Source organism: Mytilus edulis, chromosome 4 (assembly GCF_963676685.1).
Source record: "Mytilus edulis chromosome 4, xbMytEdul2.2, whole genome shotgun sequence".
Lineage (NCBI taxonomy): Eukaryota > Metazoa > Mollusca > Bivalvia > Mytilida > Mytilidae > Mytilus > Mytilus edulis.
In genome coordinates this window covers 11,906,985-11,925,839 of record NC_092347.1, presented here as the reverse complement: position 1 = coordinate 11,925,839, position 18,855 = coordinate 11,906,985, and the positions used below count along the sequence as shown (strand labels likewise).

Genomic DNA, 18,855 nt, shown 5'->3' with positions numbered 1-18,855 from the left:
TGTTTATATAAATCCGAAGATGTGGTATGAGTGTCAATGAGGAACTCTCAATTCATGTCGGAATGTTAACAATTATAGGTTTAAACAAGTACCCGTGGCTCAAACTGTCTGAACGACGGTTGTCATTTATATTATTCATTTGCATTAACTAATAAAAAAAATGTTAAGTATTGGTACAATATCGCCATCTTACTACATTTATTGTATTAACATGTAATGGTGGTATATCTCATAAAAAGGTAGACCAAAATGACACGTTTGGTTTTATAAAAACACATACATTCCAAATTTCATTCTGAAAATAAGCTATTGTTTGAAATATATTTGAATTATACGGACAATTTAGTCAAAAATCACAGCTATATTTCAAATAGATAATAGTATTCAAATGCTTTTTCAGAGATACAATAAATATATCTGAATATATCAAGGCTAAAACACCGTTGTTATTTGGTATTTCTTCCCATGACCTTATGCAACGAGAGTTTGACAAGATACGTTTTGCATCAGCTAAAGAACAGCGAAATGATCTTGAATCAATTATGAAAGCAATCAAAGAAAACAATTGCTTGGTAAGGTCTAGATAGATATAGATAGATTCATGTTAAGGATGCTCGCTACTCTGTTTCAAAATAACAAGCTTAGTAAGGATGTTCGCTACTCTGTTAAAAAATAACAAGCTTTTTAAAGGCTATTATGTTATATCATAGTTCGTTTCTGTGTGTGTAACATTTTTACGTTGTGTTTCCGTTGTGTCGTTTGTTTTCTCCTATTTTTGAGTGTGAATTCACATTACTATAAGACGTGTCACGGTACTTTTCTATCCAAAATTCATGTATTACGTTTTGATGTTATATTGGTTATTCTCATCGAATGTTGTCTAATGCTTAGTCCGTTGCTGTGTGTGTTACATTTTAATGTTGTGTCGTTGTTCTCCTCTAATATTTAATGCGTTTCCCTCAGTTTTAGTTTGTTACCCCGATTTTGTTTTTTGTCCATAGATTTATGAGTTTTGAACAGCGGTATACTACTGTTGCCTAAAAAAGTCGAAAAAAATGGAGGGTACGTGTGCTCGTTTTCGAGATATAAGCCATTGAAAATTTGGCGGGAAATTATTCTCTATAGATTTTTCATATATTTAACATTGACACCTTATTTGTTTCAAACACTTTAAAAAATTACAAAAATTTATAAAATTTTGAAATATGGCTTTTTAAACTTTATGTTATAAAATTATCAAAAGAAAAGTAGGGGTTATTGGGCAATTTTTTTTAATGACAATACATGGATAAAACCAGAGGATTCCGATTGTCTGGCAAAAAATAAAAAAATGGAGGAGCAAACATCCTTAAAAGAATTTTTAAGTTGACAGTTCTAATCAAATCAGAACAAAACTAAGAGCCCTTATGCTTGTTTTTCGAGATATAAGCCATTGAAAATTTGGCGGGATATAATTATCTCTATACTTCATGTAAGAAAATTTTGAAAAATACAGTAGGCGTTGGAATTTATTAAGGGAATATATATCAATAAAACAAGAGAACTCAAAATATCTGGCAAAATTTCATAAACAAAAGGGGCGAAAATCCTTAAAAAACCATTTAGACAAATTAATAATGAAAAACACTGTATTGAGCTTCATGGTCAAAGGTAAGCCTATACTATGCAAGGCGTCATATTAAGAAAAAAAGTTGTTACGTGTTATGATCTTATATATATTCTTGGCTTTCAAACATTATGGTTCGAGTGATTCTGATATAGTAAAATCAAGAAAAGGCGAACCAGACGCACGTAATAAAACAAAAGTCACTTACTGTAAACAATAAAGTTATATAAATAGCTTTGCATATCGTATGAGATCACTTATGGTTTTCCATGGGAGTCGTCTGCATTATACTCAACATTTATCAAATCAACCTTTTTATATCAATAATGAATAGAATTAGAGAAACCGTAGAAATAATTTATGTACAAAAAGGGAGCCTGCAATGCATTTTTGTTTGTTTTATCGAATAAGCTTTGTGTATTTTACATTTGACAGATGAGTATCCCTTATTTAGGTAAGGAAGCACTCAGATCATTGTCTGACAAGTTATTGATAATTATAAAAAATCGAGTTTATTACAGATAACGGTACTTGATATAAACAAAGAAACACAGCCGAAAGATTTTACAGATGTAGTTACAAGGGCAATCATTAGTGGTTGGTCCAGAAACAAATCTGAAGAAGACGACCAGATTTATGGCAACATACATAACCAAACTAAACGAGGTATAGTATTTTGGGTCATGGTAATATCTTGGTAAAGTACAGGTGCTTAATTATTACAATGATTTAAAAGGAAATAAAATAGTACTGAATATTAAAAGTAGATTTCCAGTACTACAGATTTTTGGTACAGAAAGAGAACAGTAACAAAAGTAGCTGTGTATAAAACTTTCCGTATCTCAATTTTGCGTTTTCATCTATCAAGTACTTTTGGTATAACACCCCAAGAATATTTTATCAATCTATTTTCTGTAAATTTTCTCGACTAACTTCATATATTTACAATGGCATGCATATAGATCGTCGCGAGTAAACAAACTTTGATCTGAGATGAATGCACCAGCAAAGTTGTTTAGAAAGGTCTAAAAATCATTAAATTTATGGTTGGTATACACTACCAACTAATGTACGAAATGAGTAATCTTTACATCTCTTTACAATATAAATATGACTGTTTATCATACAGTAAGATTATGGATTTTATAAGGAATGTGTAGCATAAATCTAATGTAGACAAAACGCGCGTCTGGCGAATTAAATTATAAACCTGGTACCTTTCATAACTATCCACACACTAAACGTAAGAAACATTATGGAAATAAAATATAATGTTTGGGCGCATGAAAGTGAAATGTGTATTCGGAACATCAGAAGAATAAAAGGTACTAAAATATTATTCAGAACGTAATAAATCCTAAGCAATCTTATGGTCATCATGTTCAAAATTTTAAGAACAGCTATAGAAATTCCTTTTAAATAAAATGTTGATCAAAGTTTTTTAAAATGAATATTTTCCAGTACAAAGCTATTACCAGTCTCTCAACTATGGTCAACAACCAGCAGCCGTATCTAAAAATGTTCTTGGCGGGACAATGCGTGCTAATGATCATAAATTTATGGCTTCCTATAAGGAAATACTGACGCCATCTTCTTTACCTCTATATTATTACATTGCATATCAGTTTATACAAGAAATGAAAGGAGAGAAAAAAGTTAAAATAGAGGTATTGTTACGATTGCTTGAATTTTATGATTAATCATTGTAATTCATGTACTATTTGTAATTAGAAATTGATGTATGATTTTGCTGTCACACAAGTTGTCCGTTTATATATCTATACAACCAGGTTGAACAGTTCCAAATCAGGAGTATGACAGTTTTGTTTTGAATTCACAGAAGCTCAGAAGCATAGAACTATATAAAAGAGGGACGAAAGATACCAGAGGGACAGTCAAACTCATAAATTGAAAATTAACTGACGACGCCATGGCTAAACATGAAAAAGACAAACATACAAACAATAGTACACATACCACAACAAAGAAAACTAACAATTAAGCAACACGAACCCCACAAAAAACTAGGAGTGATATAAGAAAAGTATTGCATGCTGTGTCATACGAGTCATATTGTAAGCAACACGACAACGTGCCTATACACTATAGTTTTCCATTAGACAACGCACTGAGCATAAAAAGCGAATAAAATGAAAAAAAAAATCGTCATATCTTGCACAGATATATGTTTGTTTTCCTGATTTGTCAATTATCCAATCACATCTGCTTTCTCTGTACTAACAAGATATTATTACAATTATACGGCGTTCACACATTGCCGATTATTGCTCCCGTTTGAGATCAGACAGCGATAAGACACGAAAAGTGAAATAGTCGGATTACTATCCTCAATTATCTGGAATGTCCTTTAATTGTCTGAACGCAGTCGTTTAAGTTTACAATTATTTCATGCTATTACCACCAAGCATTTCAAATAAACTTTTTTCTTATAAGTTTGTTGTTGCATGGTTTGCGATAAAATACGCAACAATATTAATAATAATGAACATTCGGCCTTTTTTAACGTACATTTGTTATAACTGATATATTTGATTTGGCCATGGCTAAAAATGAAAAAGACAAACAAATAGTACACATGACAAAACATAGAAAACTAAAGAATAAACAACACGAACCCCACCAAAAACTATGGTGATCTCAGGTAAACCTACATTCACTGTGTACAGAAATTAAATTTTGCACAATACATGTGGCAATAAGTTAAGAACAAAGTTGACAATGGCTTCTTTTTTGCAACATGACATCTGAATTCATCAGATCCATAAGCATAAAAAATATGTACATGTATAAGTAATATTGTCATTTTAACTACACAAATGCATAATCATAGATGTTGATTGCATAGACATTTTATTTATAACTAAATGTCAAAAAATGTTTTTCGAAACATGAAAAGGAGATGATACAATGTGTACATTTTAAACTCTTGACAAGGTACAATTTACCCAAACACCAAGTGTAGGTGAAGGTGAACTTCCGGATGGTAAGCATATTCTGCTTCACATATAGAGCTCGTCGTGGTACTTAAACATATACATATTAGCTTATAAGTTACATTCTGTCAAAAAAGACGAAATTCTGTTTACAAAAATAAAACAACCATATCTGTGGTGATCTGAGCCGCATATTTAATAACGGCCTATCAACGCGTGATGGCATTCACATATCTTTTGATGAATGGTTTTATCTAAACCAACGCGCGTCTGGCGTATATAATAAATTTAGTCCTGGTATCTATGATGAGTTTATTGGAACGTTTATTGATCCCTATATCAAGGAAATCCGTAGAGATAACACAAGCTCTTGAATATCATATTAACTTTAGGTAACTAACTCCATATACAAAGGCTGCGGAAATGTATTCAAGCAGGTTCTGTTGGCCACAAAAATCATAGATATTGACAAAGAACTACAAATAGAACATAGCTTTGACATGAAATTGATTGAACTTGATAGTTTATAATGGACTGAAGTTTCATTTTTAATTATTTACCTATACAAGATATCATATTTCTGCTGAATGTATTATGACGAAATATAATAGAAATAAAAAAAAAATATAAAGAAAAATACTTCGTTCTTTATTTTATTAGAATTTTAATATCCTCTTGAAAGAAGCCATAGTAGCTGATAGAGATGAATATGTGTCAGTTTTATTAAGAGAAGAAGGTGTCCAATTTGGTGATAAATACTTTACGGATATCTATACGGTATGTTTTGTTTTGCAATTACGTTGAGAAGCGTACATATTATACCTATGCCTGACGTATTAAATTTTAATCCTGGTACCTTTGATACCTATTGAACAGTTGATATAGAAAAATCAAAATCCAACCGCTATGTAAACGAAAGTTTTGTAAATGTAGAAGAGACGTATACAGATATTCTACCGCTAAGAACAGACAATATCATAGCAAAGCAAAACAAACCCAACACAGTTGCATGTCGTACTGCAGTCCAAAAAAGCGTTAGAGAAATAAATTAAAGACTTGTCAACAAAAGCCACAAAATAGACCCGGAGTGGACTCAGGGGCTTATCATATATGAAGGGCGTTCGGAAATAAATGCCTAGATAGAAAGTAAACAAACAAAAGCCAGAACAATTTAAATAATTTGAACAAACTTTTCAATCTGCAATGCTAGTCAATACATAAGTATTCTTCACTTTAAAATGTCTTTTAATTTCAGGAAACGCTTCAATCTCAACATAAAGCAAAGACGGCTCTACAAAATGTCTTTAAGGTAATATAAAATTTTAAGGATATTGTTCAACTATTATATTGCAGAAACATGTATTATTTCCAACTATATTTTCCATACTACACAATTTCACATGATTATGCGCATTTTTTGCCTCAATTGTGAAATGGTCATTTAATATCATTGTTGAATGCCGTACAGTTGCCTATTATACCTTACAACTCTGAATTCGGTGGATACTTGTCTTATTGGCAATCATGCCACATCTACTAATTTTTATATATATAAAATAATATACAATAATAATTTAGTGTAATAGTATTAATCCTTATACATAAAAACACTTCCTAAATTTATTATCTACGAAGGGCTTTTCGGGATTTTTAAATTCTCCCTCGCCCTGCTCGTCCGAATTTGAAGTATTTAATCTCTAAATTCAATAGGCTATAAACAAGACAAACACAGATATATGATTAGTTGCTCGCAGTAACATCTTATTTTCTCTTGCGAGACAATATTTTATTTAACTTTATTATACATTTTTCTTCAATTGAAACAATATATAAATACATGACATATAACATTGTTCCTCTTTCGCATCGTTTCTTTTTCCTCGGCTAATACCTCCAACGCCGGTACGTACAATAAACACAGCAGCAACTGCATATATACCTATGTGACCAACTTCAATTCGACGTAACTGCGAACACCTTCGATACTAATATATTTAAATGCCAAACTTTATATAGTACCATTTAACCCCACCCGTAAAAACCGCAAAAACTTTCCTCGTGCCTTATGCACCTAACATCAAATTTATAAATAATACATACTGTTACAAAACCAGTATCCGAACTAGTTATACTAGTTCCCATCTATAAATAATTACTACAAATAGCAAACGGGAAAATCCCTTTTTCAAACGAAATAAAATACATTTCATGGGAAATACTCAAGCCTAAACATCTAAAACCCCGCCATAAAAGACACAAAGACAAGTAAGCAACTATACCCCAGCCCCAGCCCAACACAAAATAATAAAGAAATTAAAAAAAATAATGAAATCTGACTAACACAGAATAGCGAAAGTCATCTCATGTCAGCTTTACAGGAGGGATATTTACTTAATTCACCAAGAAAGGTTTACAAATGTCTGTTTAAAACACGTCAGTGCACACTCACAGTCTTCAATATACACTATTTACTATTTACTACACCTTTTTAGTAAGTGTTTTATTAGAATATTTCGTATGTTTGTTGGATTTTTAAAGTCAGTTGAGTTTTATGTACGTGATGTTAGATTATACAGTTTTGACTGCTGTGTTCCAATTATTGTCACATCATACACGTACCTATCATGACTGTTAATGTAAGCGAAAGCAAACCCGGGTCACAAACCAGAACTCATGGAAAGACATAAAATATAAGAGGGAAAAACTGAACAACAGAAACACTTGACTGCTACAAAAAATGAATGCCAAAAAATACATAAAAATGTACTATTTGAAAACAAGTGCCTTATTCTTGACTAGGCACAAGGTAATTTAAAGAAAAAAAAGGTTGGTTGGACCAGTTGTTATGGATTGGAACTCCGACTTGTGGGTGGTGTTTGTCGTTGATGAAATATGTTCGTTGTTCTGTGCTTTGCAGGTTGTGTCGACTATTATATTATTTGATTGTGCGTTTTCCTGTTATGAATGTTTTTGTGTGTGTTTGTGCTGTATTTCTATAAGGTAGTTATCTCATTCAAAATTAAAATCACAAAAATACTATAAACTCCGAGGAAAAATCAATCCGAAAGTCCCTAGTCACATTGCAAAATAAAATGACAAAACACATCAAAAACGAATGGAAAACATTTTAGCGATACATTTAAACATTGTCATAAAGCGGCAGGTTTGGTTAGTCAATAAAACCGGCACAAAGCACAATTTATTTTAAATGTCCTGTACAAAGTCTTGGCAGATGTTATCAAACAGTTCTTTTCTATGTGCTCTGACGTTTGCTTTTGTTGCACTTATGGTATCACCATTGTTCCCTTGTTTTCCTTTTTAAAGTAAACGAACTCATCATAGATACAAGGATTACATTTTGTATTTACGCCAGACGCGCGTTACGTCTACACAAATCTCATGTATTCCCTAGGTTTGTGTTTTTATCCGGTTTTGTTTTCGTTTAATCGAGTTATAACTGTACTTAACAGCAGTATAAACAGTTGCATTTATTTGGTAATAGCCATTAGACATGGCTCGGTAACTTATTCATCCTGTGATTGCGGTATTTTGCTATGGTAATCGTTTGCATTCGTGTCTTTCATCTTTTCTTATTTTCATTGTCTATACTATATGCCTTATTTTTTGTTTTTTTGGACAAAGACATACAGATAGGCACATGAAATTTTGTTTGACTGAGATTATTAATAAAAATATATCAGCGAATGGTTTTGAACAAACATTGTATTGACATTGTTGAGACGCTAACAATGCTTAAGGGGAAAACCGGGGAACTGTGGCAAAAAATTCGCTTAACAAGTATTCAACAATCTTCCCTTAAACAAACCAAGCAAATTCAGCTGTACAGACTAATGTCAAAATAAAATAAGACATGACCATTATTTTGATGTTTTAAGGTTTAGAGAAAACAAACATTTTTTGAATACTGTAAAACATATGATGATTATTATATTAAATTCATATAAATACTAAATGTAAGAACACGCTAAGAGTGGCCTTATTATGCTACTTAAGGTAAACATTTGACGTATTAGACAAAGGCTTTATATATGAATATCTCATTGCCAATGGAAAATGTCGCTCATTAGAGTTACTGTGTATTTGGTCAATTTATGCTTGAATAGAATGAAATGTAAGCTATCATACTTGTATGACAGATTTCTTAATATATTTATGAAATTTGTTTAAAGTTAGGTACCTCGTCAGATATACAGAAATTTAAGGAGTTATGCTTTCCCTCAAAAGAGAAAAAAGCAACAACCCATAATAAACAATCAAACTGGGAAGTGTGTTTGATTGCAGGTCGACAGATTTGTCAGGATTTGCTGGGATATCCTCGAGGTAGGTCTACACTAAAAATGTGAATTTTTGTATCATTTAATTCGTCATTTTTGTTTATGATAATCATTATGAAGCTATTCCGACGCAAATAATTGATAAAATCTCTTTTTCATTTCATAGCACTTGGCGAATACTGCGGGACCAATTCCGCTGTTGTTAAACTCAAAGACTGTCATGACTCAGTGGTCGGTGCGTCAGTATTGACATGTTTTTTAAACTTTTTTTAAAAATTTTCCTTCATAAATCCGGAGATCGTTAACAAGTAATGTTTCATCCGTCAATTAAGCTCTGATAAATTTATCCACACAGTATAAAGTAAGATCACAAAAACACTGGACTCCGAGAAAAATTCAAAACGAAAAGTCCCTATTCAAATGGCAAAATCAAATGATAAAACACATCAAACTAAAGGACAACAACTGTCATATTCTTGATTTGGTACAGGCATTTGCAAATGTAGAAAATGATGCATTAAACCTGGTTTAATAGGTCTCAACCTCTCGCTTGTACGACAGTCGCATCAAATGCAATTATAAGGTACAGGAATTAACACATACTGTGAATTCATTAATATTCGTTGGATACCAATTTTCGTGGATTCCGTGGGTACAGGGGAACCACGAATTCAAATGTTCAACGAAATACAAATTTTCAAAAGGAATGTATGCAGACTTGCCGAAACCACGAATTTATATATCCACGAATATACATGTTTTGTGCAGTCCAAGAAAATTGGTACCCACGAAAATAAATGAATCCACAGTGCTTCTCATTCGTATAAAACAGGATACTTTATATTCCTTATTTAGATATATCTTCCTTTTCGTAATAAAAACTGCAATTTACACCTTATCTTTTGGAATCCTATAATTAGGAAATACCATGCGTCTGAATAACTATAAAGTACATAGAAAATTAAACTACACATGCAAAATATGATCTTATTATTTGCTTCCCACCTAGCCGAGGCTGGAACCTGTATTTGTACTTCTTACTCTTACGACAAAGAAATCTAGCATTGCAAAACCGCATTATACCCTACTTTAACTACAACTGATAAAATAGGAAATTGTTACGATAGTTGTTACCTTCTCGTAGGCGATAAATGTCCTCCGACAACACTAGATGTAGTTGTTTCGGTATTAAACTTAGATTGAAAGATATTTAACATTTTCTGTTAATCAGATAATTCACTGAACAGAAAGGAAGAAGGGTCCGCATACCAAGATCTTCTGATTTGGGCAATTTTTGTAAACAGACCAAAACTAGCCACAATATTCTGGATGAAATGTGCAAATCCATTATGCAAGTATTAATAGTAATTTTGAAACATGTCATAACTATAATACCTTTGTGATATTAGAAGGGTAGAATATCCAAGTTTATAAAGCACTTACTATTATTTTATAATTTATCTTAATTCTCACAAGATTAGTCCTAAGATTTTCTTTTATGACATTAAAACAAAAAATCCAATAGCAAGTGAGCAGTGCTATAATGTGCAATAAAAGACATAACCGTGATGATCCAAACGAAACTGAGAAAGTGAGGTAGAAACTCGGACAAAAACTATACTTAACGGTGTATAAACAAACCATTTATTTCATATGACGACAAAGTGAAAAAAGACAGTTATGACTAAATGATTTCATGGCTTTTACAAAATATACTCATAAAACAGAATGGTTATATAGAAAACGTAAGATCATCGTTTAGACAGTAACTAGTGTTTTATTATTTTTCGATATAAAGATATATTTTGCATACATATATCTGTATATATTCTAACCACCAGATAAGAAGCGTGAAGTATACTTCCATTTATATATCCAAATTTTTATAAAGAAATATGTAAAGTTCTTTTCCTGTACTGGTGTTGTATAGTATGTTATTTTAATCAATTTATTGATGGAGATTTAAAAGTCAATAGTTGAGACTTCAAACAATGGTTTATCTTTAAATCATAGTCATATAATGACAAACGGGACGATATCAACTTCCCAATTATCATTTTCCAATCTGATCTTTTAAGCACCGAACGTGACATAATCCCGATTGTGACTGTTTTGCTGAGTGTGAATTCGCATTTCTATAAGACGTGTCACGGTATTTTTCTTTCCAAAATTCATGTATTTTGTGTTGATGTTATATTTGTTATTGTTAAATGTTTTATCGTTTATAGTTGTAATTCTTACTTTTTTCTGTTCTATTCATGTGTGAGGGTAATTATAATGTATCACCTAGTCCATTTATAAGATTTTAGTTAAGGTCAATTAGACCTACACTAAGTATTTGGTTTTCAGTTTGATTTAGAAGAAATACCGACATAGCCCAGTAGATGTCAGTTTTGTGTTATATTTGGCATTGCCATTAAAGCGAGCGGTTTGGCTAGCCACACAACCAGGTTGAAACCACCATTTCTTTTCTGAAAATGTCCTGTACCAAGTCAGAAAAATGGCCATTGTAATGTAATTGTTCGTTTCTGTGTGTATAACAATTTATTGGTGTGTTTAACAAATCGTATACGTTTTTTGTATTCGGTTTCTAATAACAACTAGTTTCGTAAACAGATCACATAAAGTCATGAAACAACGATAAAAATAAAAACCCACAAAAGACATAGAAATATCAATATATAGTTTGCTTCAAATCTTAAAAGTCCATTCGAAAGTGAGTGTCTTGCGTTCAGATATAATATAAGAAAATTTTCTCTAGAGATGAGAAATATTTTCCAATCTCTGGTCGAAAAATGCGAAAAAGCATAGAAAGTAGATAAACCACGTTCACTATTTTGCAATACTAAAACTGTTCCAAACACCTTCACATTAAAGAAATACATGAAGTAATGTTTAAAAAGATTAAACAAACATATCATTTCGTATTTTCAATATATTGCTGCATTACGAATCATTTGTAATTTATTATCCTTTTGTAGTGTGCGCATTATTGGCTAGCAGTGTATACAAAAAGATGGCAGCCAAGGCTAGTGACCAGTCAATAATGGCCGAAATGATTGCTCAGTCTAGGTATTTATCAAATGATCATATTTAATAAAATAAAAAAAAAAAGAAATTGTAAACCTTTATGATTGTGATACAAATTTTACAATGTTTTAATTAGATTTAAAACAAGTAGTTATTCTTATTTTGAAGTTAAAAAAAATGTGTTATTTTAAAATCATAAAAAACCGAAGATTTCAAGGGACTAATCAAAATAAAGGTAGACGGATTACACATGCCTTAAAGAGAAACTGCTGTATTCATCTGTAACAAATGTACATAGGTCTAGTTTGAAATCATGGTTTAAACTAGCATACTTCCATTAACTTATTTGTTATCAAACAGTTAATGAATTTGATTTCTTTTTCAACCAAAAACTGGGCCTTGGTTCATATGGCTACGCATAAAAAATAAAGGTGCTAATACGCCAATTTGATTAACAAACATATGATAACAACATGCTTTTTTGTTGCTATTTTTACAGGATCTTTGCAGATAGAGCATTGGATTTACAATCGAGATTGTATGACGATGACGCTGAACTTGCAATGGATTTAGTTATCACAGAACAAATCGTTTGGGACATCACAATAAGTCCAATGCAATGTGCTTATGAACAGGATATGCTGGACGTTCTTGCTCAAACATGCCCTCAACGACGTTTAAATAAAATATGGTATAGCGGAATAAGTTCTAGTCTTGGAGGATTTTGGAAGGTAAATGTCCTTGATATTCAAGTTAATTTAAAATAGGGTTTCTGTATAAGATATTAACTTGGAAATTATAATGCGCGACGTTTTACGATAAAAAAGTACAGCTGTTTCTATTGGGCATTTAAAGTTTAATAACGATGCATACTTTAGGATAATATGTATCTTATATAAGAAAAAAATGACACAGACATTGATGACTTTAGGACACACTACGACCTTCAACTGTGGGCATATACTCAGACACTCTTACAGTATAATTCTTTTTGATGTGGTTAATCAAGATGGTGGCTTATGAAAATATCAAACAGTCATTATCGTTAAAGGGCATGAGTGTATGTTAGCTTACTAATAAAGGTTAGTTCATCTTTTATTTTACAGAAACATCAATATTGTTTTAAATGGAATAGGATAATATGATTAGTGTTTATTTAACCATTATCAGAACTACCACAATGCAAAGGTGACAGCATATTTTTTCTTCATCCTTTTTTCCATGCTATATATCTTTCTTTAATTTGTAAAAATGATGTCTTTTTAAAATCTTAATATATTCCTTAATCTATGTGTAGAAAGGCTTGATATATGGTTGGTGCTGTTGTTGTAAAAGACAGTGTTCGGCGGACGAAGGACTTAAGGTGATTTACGCGCCTCTTACGAAGTTTTTGGTTCATTACGTAAGTATTCACATGCATTTAAACTCAAAGTAAACTGTTTCTGTTTTATACAAAAAAAGTCAATATATATAAAAATATGTTCAAAATCTTATACGGTTTTTGAAAAGAATTAAAAATAAGCCAAAATTAAAACTTAAAAGATAATCTGGACCTTTGATCTTGACCTTATTTTCTTTATGTTGGACCAAGGACCTCAAATTAAAGATCCTAGGTATCTTTCACGTATGGTTTACTAGTTACAAATGCATATTATTTGACTTGCATATGAAGTCTTCGGAACGCTTTGGTAAAAACCAAACTCGACATCCGGAAGATATAGCGAGCAATTTGGTAAACTTTTGTTGTAATCTTTTACAGTCGCGAAGGAGTAGTGGACAAAAGAAAAACAATGTTTGTTGAGATAACTCTTACAAGAAAAAGAGTTCGGTTAAATAGAGTCAGTTTCAAAAGCGCATAAACTGTTCGATATCATATTCCAAATATTTAAGACACATCTTGTGAAATAATAATACTGCACAAGAACAAAAATTAGGTGGAAGAAAACAAATAAAATCGGAACAAAAGCATATGTCTAGGTCTTTTCATGGAAAACTGGAAAGACCTAATGAAATAAACAATTCTCGACGCCAACTAAATTTTAAAACTTTTGATAAGTTTAAGGTTTTAGTTATCTATAATTTATATAGCTTTTACGGACGTCATATATAAACTGGAAAAGTCATGTAATGCGTTTAAAATTTATTCCATATTTTAGTATAATTCTCAACTGTTTGGTCGTCTCTCAAAATATGTTAAAGGTGCATTGTGACTTATATCAACCTACATATAATTGATCTCTTGTGGATAGTTGTCTCATTGTCATTCATATCACTTTTTTTTACTTTTGACATTAATACTTGTTATTGTTTTACTCTATAATCAAACTAAATATTCTCTTTCACTTTGATAATTTACTTTTTTCGTATAATTTCAGGTATTCTTTTTCGCAGCTTTGTTTTCTTGTAGTATTTTCCTGATGCAAATGAATGTATACAAAGATATAGGATCAATTGGTGTTTACGAAATAATATTTTATGCGCATCTAACTGGTGATATTTTAGAGGAGTACAGAAATGTGGTATGATCTGTTAAAAGTACACAACTACACAATCTTACAAAAACATACTTAAAAAAGTGGTTAATGCCATTTGGGGATTGCAATGCCTTGAATCTTTGGCATTCGAATTTCCCATCTGATCGTCTTTCTGTATATTCATCAACATTTTTTGTGAACTAACAAAACTGTAGAAACAGGTGTTTCCTCTGTAATGTATCGTTAAAGAGTTTGAACATGTATAAAATATAAAAAAGAAGATGTGGTATGATTGCCAATGAGACAACTCTTCACAAGAGACCAAATTAACACAGACATTTACAACTATAGGTCAACGTACGGCCTTCAACAATAAGCAAAGCCAATTCCACATAGTCAGCTATGAAAGGCCCCGAAATGACGACGTAAAACAATTCAAACGAGAAAACTAAGGACCTTATTTATATAAAAAAAATGAACGAAAAACAATATGATACGCATAAACAAACGACAACCAAAGAATTACAGGCTCCTGACTTGGGACAGGCACATACATAATAATTCGTCTGGGTTAAACATGTGAGCGGGATCCCAACCCGCCTTGTAACCTGGGACAGTGGTATAACAGTACAACATAAGAACGAACTATACAAATCATTTGAAAAAGGCTTAACTCATCAAATGGACAAAATTACAATCGGACGTGGCCGGTTACTTGTACATCCCAACAACAAAAAGACACTTAGAACAGATCTGAGAGTATTCGCAGTTAACTGACAGCTAGTTCAATGCCATTAACAACTAATAAAAAAAATCGAATAACGATATTTTATGAGCATAAAATCTTAAAAACACTCAAAGCCAACTATTTATAATATTTGAAACAGTTGACGAGCTTAATGTCCAAACAGTGAAATGAAAAAATGAAAGCGAAGTCAATTTAAGGTCAAATATAGATAAGCAAAAAATCTGTAAGTGAAAACTTGTAACAGATGATGTCAAATAGACTTCGAAAAAATCAGAAATGCGCTAGAAAATCAACAAAAATAAATGTGATATTGATTCCCATTGCAAACAACATGATACAGACGAATTTTATATCTATGTAGAACATGGTACCTTGAAATGATTTTTGATGTTACGATTAATTCGTCTGTCCCCTTTCTTTAGATTACAAAAAGTCCACCATTTTTATATGTATGTGATAACCAAGTTGATTATAATATCATTGATTGATTCAGGTGTCAGAAAAAAAACCAAGTAATATAAAACCAGACGAAACAATAGCACAAAAAGGAAAAAAAAAGATATAAACTTAAATTTAAGTAGCACAAAACTCTAAGAAAAGCTAATTCTAGATTATTAAGTAACACTATCATTTTGATTCAAGCTTCTTTTACAAAAAAAAGAGTGTTTGGTGGAATTTTCTTTAATGACAAAAAATCAAACAAACACCAAACACATCTATGTATCAAATTGGATGGAGCATTATGCTAACCATCTGGAAGTCCACCAAGAAAAAGTAAAATTAAATTACGCATACACAAACATAATTATCACTAAACATATTTCATAAGTAAAACTACCTGACAACTTAATAAGTTTTAAGTGGTACACGGACCATTACCATTAGAACTAATTTTGTATGTATTTATTTTCAGATTTCAAATGTAATAATTTCTGTGGTAAAGAAAATCGGGAGACGAACACCTCCACAAGATGACACATTAAGTCATTCAAGATGGTATAAATTTAAGAAATACATCTGCAATTTCTGGAACCTCTTGGATGTTATTTCTTATTTTCTGAGTATCACATCTATATGTCTTCGTTTCTTCCTTTTAATAGAAGAGTGGCAAAAGTTTTGCAGACGTTTTTTCAGCTTGAGTCTAACAACTACGTTTTTCAGATTTTTTCGAGTCCTATTGATGTCAAGAAAAATTGGACCAAAAATTATCATGATCAAAGAAATGGTATGTGACTTATTATCAATTAACTACATACCTACATACTTATTATGGCGTTTATGTATGTAATATGTAACAATCGTTTTTAAGCTTAGGTGAGAGTGATTTAATGTAAGTTTGTAACTTTAATGTTATTGTTAAATCACTGCATCTCATGTTTTTGAGTACATTTTGGTTTTATTATAAACGTAATGCAAATCCAAGATTTATTTGCAGGATGACACAATACTTAATTCTGTATATGGGTCCTTTAATTTCTACACTATAAAGTCATCATGTTATGATCATGAAGTTGCCATGTGAAACACAAAACTTATAATAACAGCAGATATAGGACTTTGAGAGAGCTTTTTGTAACTGCGAGAGTTGACTTACCATGTATAATATGTGTTATGTATCATGTCGTAATTGTACAATTAAACTAGTTTTGGCAGCTATGGGTTCTAGAAAACATGATTGTTGACATAATACGTATCTAAGTAATTTATTTTGATTATTTTAGCTGTAAGACGTAGGCTGTCGCCTATGATATCTCATAAACAGCTAGCTTTTATGTCTATGAGACTTCCGTTAGGTTTATAAGACTAAATGTTTTTGACATTATAATGTATTTTTCAGTTAAAGGATCTCTTTCGATTCATAGGAATTTTGTTTTTATGCATGATTGGTGCTGGAGTGCTCTATCATGCAAACATGTACCCAGAACATGATTTGAAAATGTGGCAAATAGCAAGATATCAGAACTGGAGAATATGGAACATCATCTATATTCCATACTTTCAAATATATGGGGAAACTATGCTCGACAGTTTTAATGGTAATTGTTCAACTAACATAACGTAATAGCAAAGTCAGCAAACATTAAAATGCTATAAACAATATTAAAATCTATTATATTTAAAGGCATTATATGTTTAAATACAAGAGCAAACACAATTAAAGATTTCAACTAAAAGAGGGATTAAAGATACCAGAGGAAGAGTCAAAAAGATTGAAAATAAACTGATAACGCCATGCGTGGCTAAAAATAAAAAGACAAACAGACAAATTATAGTACAGAAGACACAACACAGAAAACTAAAGACTAAGCAACATGAAACCCACCAAAAACTAGGGGGTGATCTCAGGTGCTTCGGAAGGGTAAGCAGATCCTGCTTCACATGTGGCACCCGTCGTGTTGCTTCGGTAGGTTACATTCTTGAAAAAGGAAGGGTATTGTAGCAACAACATAAGGAACATATCCGATATTATCTGTTAAACGGTTATTCCATAACGGTCAACCAACTGGTGATGGCGTCCGTAAAGTTGACAAAGGGATGATTTCAACTTAACCATTTGTAACTCATGGTGTAATAACTTTCTTGTGAGTAGCAGGCAAACCTCTATCAAGGAAATCATAAGAAATACAAGCCCGGTAATATTGTATCAATTGGGAGACATATACTCCGTATGCAGGCGCTGCCATTGGAATTACGACAGTGTTGAAAAACAGGTCATCCAAACGTAAAAAATACGTTGTCAATCAAGAAATCAAGCATCGTAATTATGTTTATTTTAGATAAATTTTTGTTTGAATCAGAGTGATTGTTTAAAAAGTAGGATTTATCACTCCCCAAGACGAGATACTTGTATGTACGTTCGCCATCCTTTTTAATGAAACAAAGTAATACCAACTCTTACAATTTGTCTTTTATCATGGAATGGGGAATACTTGTGTAAAGTGTAGAAAAGTCAAAAGTTTTAATACTATATAAGATGACATAATCTTTTATTGTATGTACTCTAAAATATCTTTGGAATTTCTCATTGACATAAAGTAATTGTTCAAAATTTTGAAGGTTAAATAAATTCTAACAAAATATTTTCAGACAATATAACAACACCATGTACCATGGATCGACGTGTATGGGAGAGTAATCCAGATATAGAACGATGTAATGAGTATGACTGGGTACTTATTGTGATCGCTGCAATCTATATGTTGATTTCAAATCTCCTCCTTGTCAATCTTTTGATAGCTATGTTCAGGTTTGTTTAATTCTTTTATATCACGAGCAATTACACCACTTCGTGAAATGTCGAAAACTGGGCTAATGGTTATAGCAAATTAAACAATTTGTTAACAGTGTTGAATAGTCATGCTTACACTTTTAATAGCTATAATTGTAAGATTTTATTAAGTCGGCAATGTAGCATGTGTAGGGTAATTTAAAGTTCGAATTGATCATTTTTGTAAATTTTCACTCAACGTATTGATAATTGAAAATATAATTTATGGATATTCCCTACTTACGTCTTTTTCAATACCCCAATTTACCCCTACTTTTTCATATTTTTTTAATTAGCTTAAAAGGCCTTATTTAAATATTTTATAAAATTTTGTTTAAAAAATGTAGAACGCTATTGCTCACCACTTTACATCATTGCTGTATATGAACAGATATCTGAAACCTATTCTCGGAGTTCAGATTTTTTTTGTTTTACTTTTTTTCCCTATAAGTATACATATTAAAGCTGAGTTGGTATATC

The 18,855-nt window shown here is 31.5% G+C and overlaps 1 protein-coding gene across 1 annotated transcript in view; it reads left to right on the top strand.

Annotated features, from left to right (window-relative positions):
* LOC139518671 (transient receptor potential cation channel subfamily M member-like 2) overlaps positions 1 to 18,855 on the top strand; it is a 43,200-nt gene that overhangs the window by 13,366 nt on the left and 10,979 nt on the right. The window contains exons 6-19 of the mRNA XM_071310145.1: positions 401 to 572; positions 2,128 to 2,272; positions 3,068 to 3,273; positions 5,221 to 5,337; positions 5,816 to 5,869; positions 8,751 to 8,901; positions 10,087 to 10,206; positions 11,837 to 11,927; positions 12,385 to 12,616; positions 13,183 to 13,287; positions 14,261 to 14,404; positions 16,021 to 16,332; positions 16,945 to 17,143; positions 18,195 to 18,354. Of these exons, the coding sequence (XP_071166246.1) occupies positions 401 to 572; positions 2,128 to 2,272; positions 3,068 to 3,273; positions 5,221 to 5,337; positions 5,816 to 5,869; positions 8,751 to 8,901; positions 10,087 to 10,206; positions 11,837 to 11,927; positions 12,385 to 12,616; positions 13,183 to 13,287; positions 14,261 to 14,404; positions 16,021 to 16,332; positions 16,945 to 17,143; positions 18,195 to 18,354 (2,208 nt within the window). The remainder of the gene's footprint in view (positions 1 to 400; positions 573 to 2,127; positions 2,273 to 3,067; positions 3,274 to 5,220; positions 5,338 to 5,815; positions 5,870 to 8,750; positions 8,902 to 10,086; positions 10,207 to 11,836; positions 11,928 to 12,384; positions 12,617 to 13,182; positions 13,288 to 14,260; positions 14,405 to 16,020; positions 16,333 to 16,944; positions 17,144 to 18,194; positions 18,355 to 18,855) is intronic.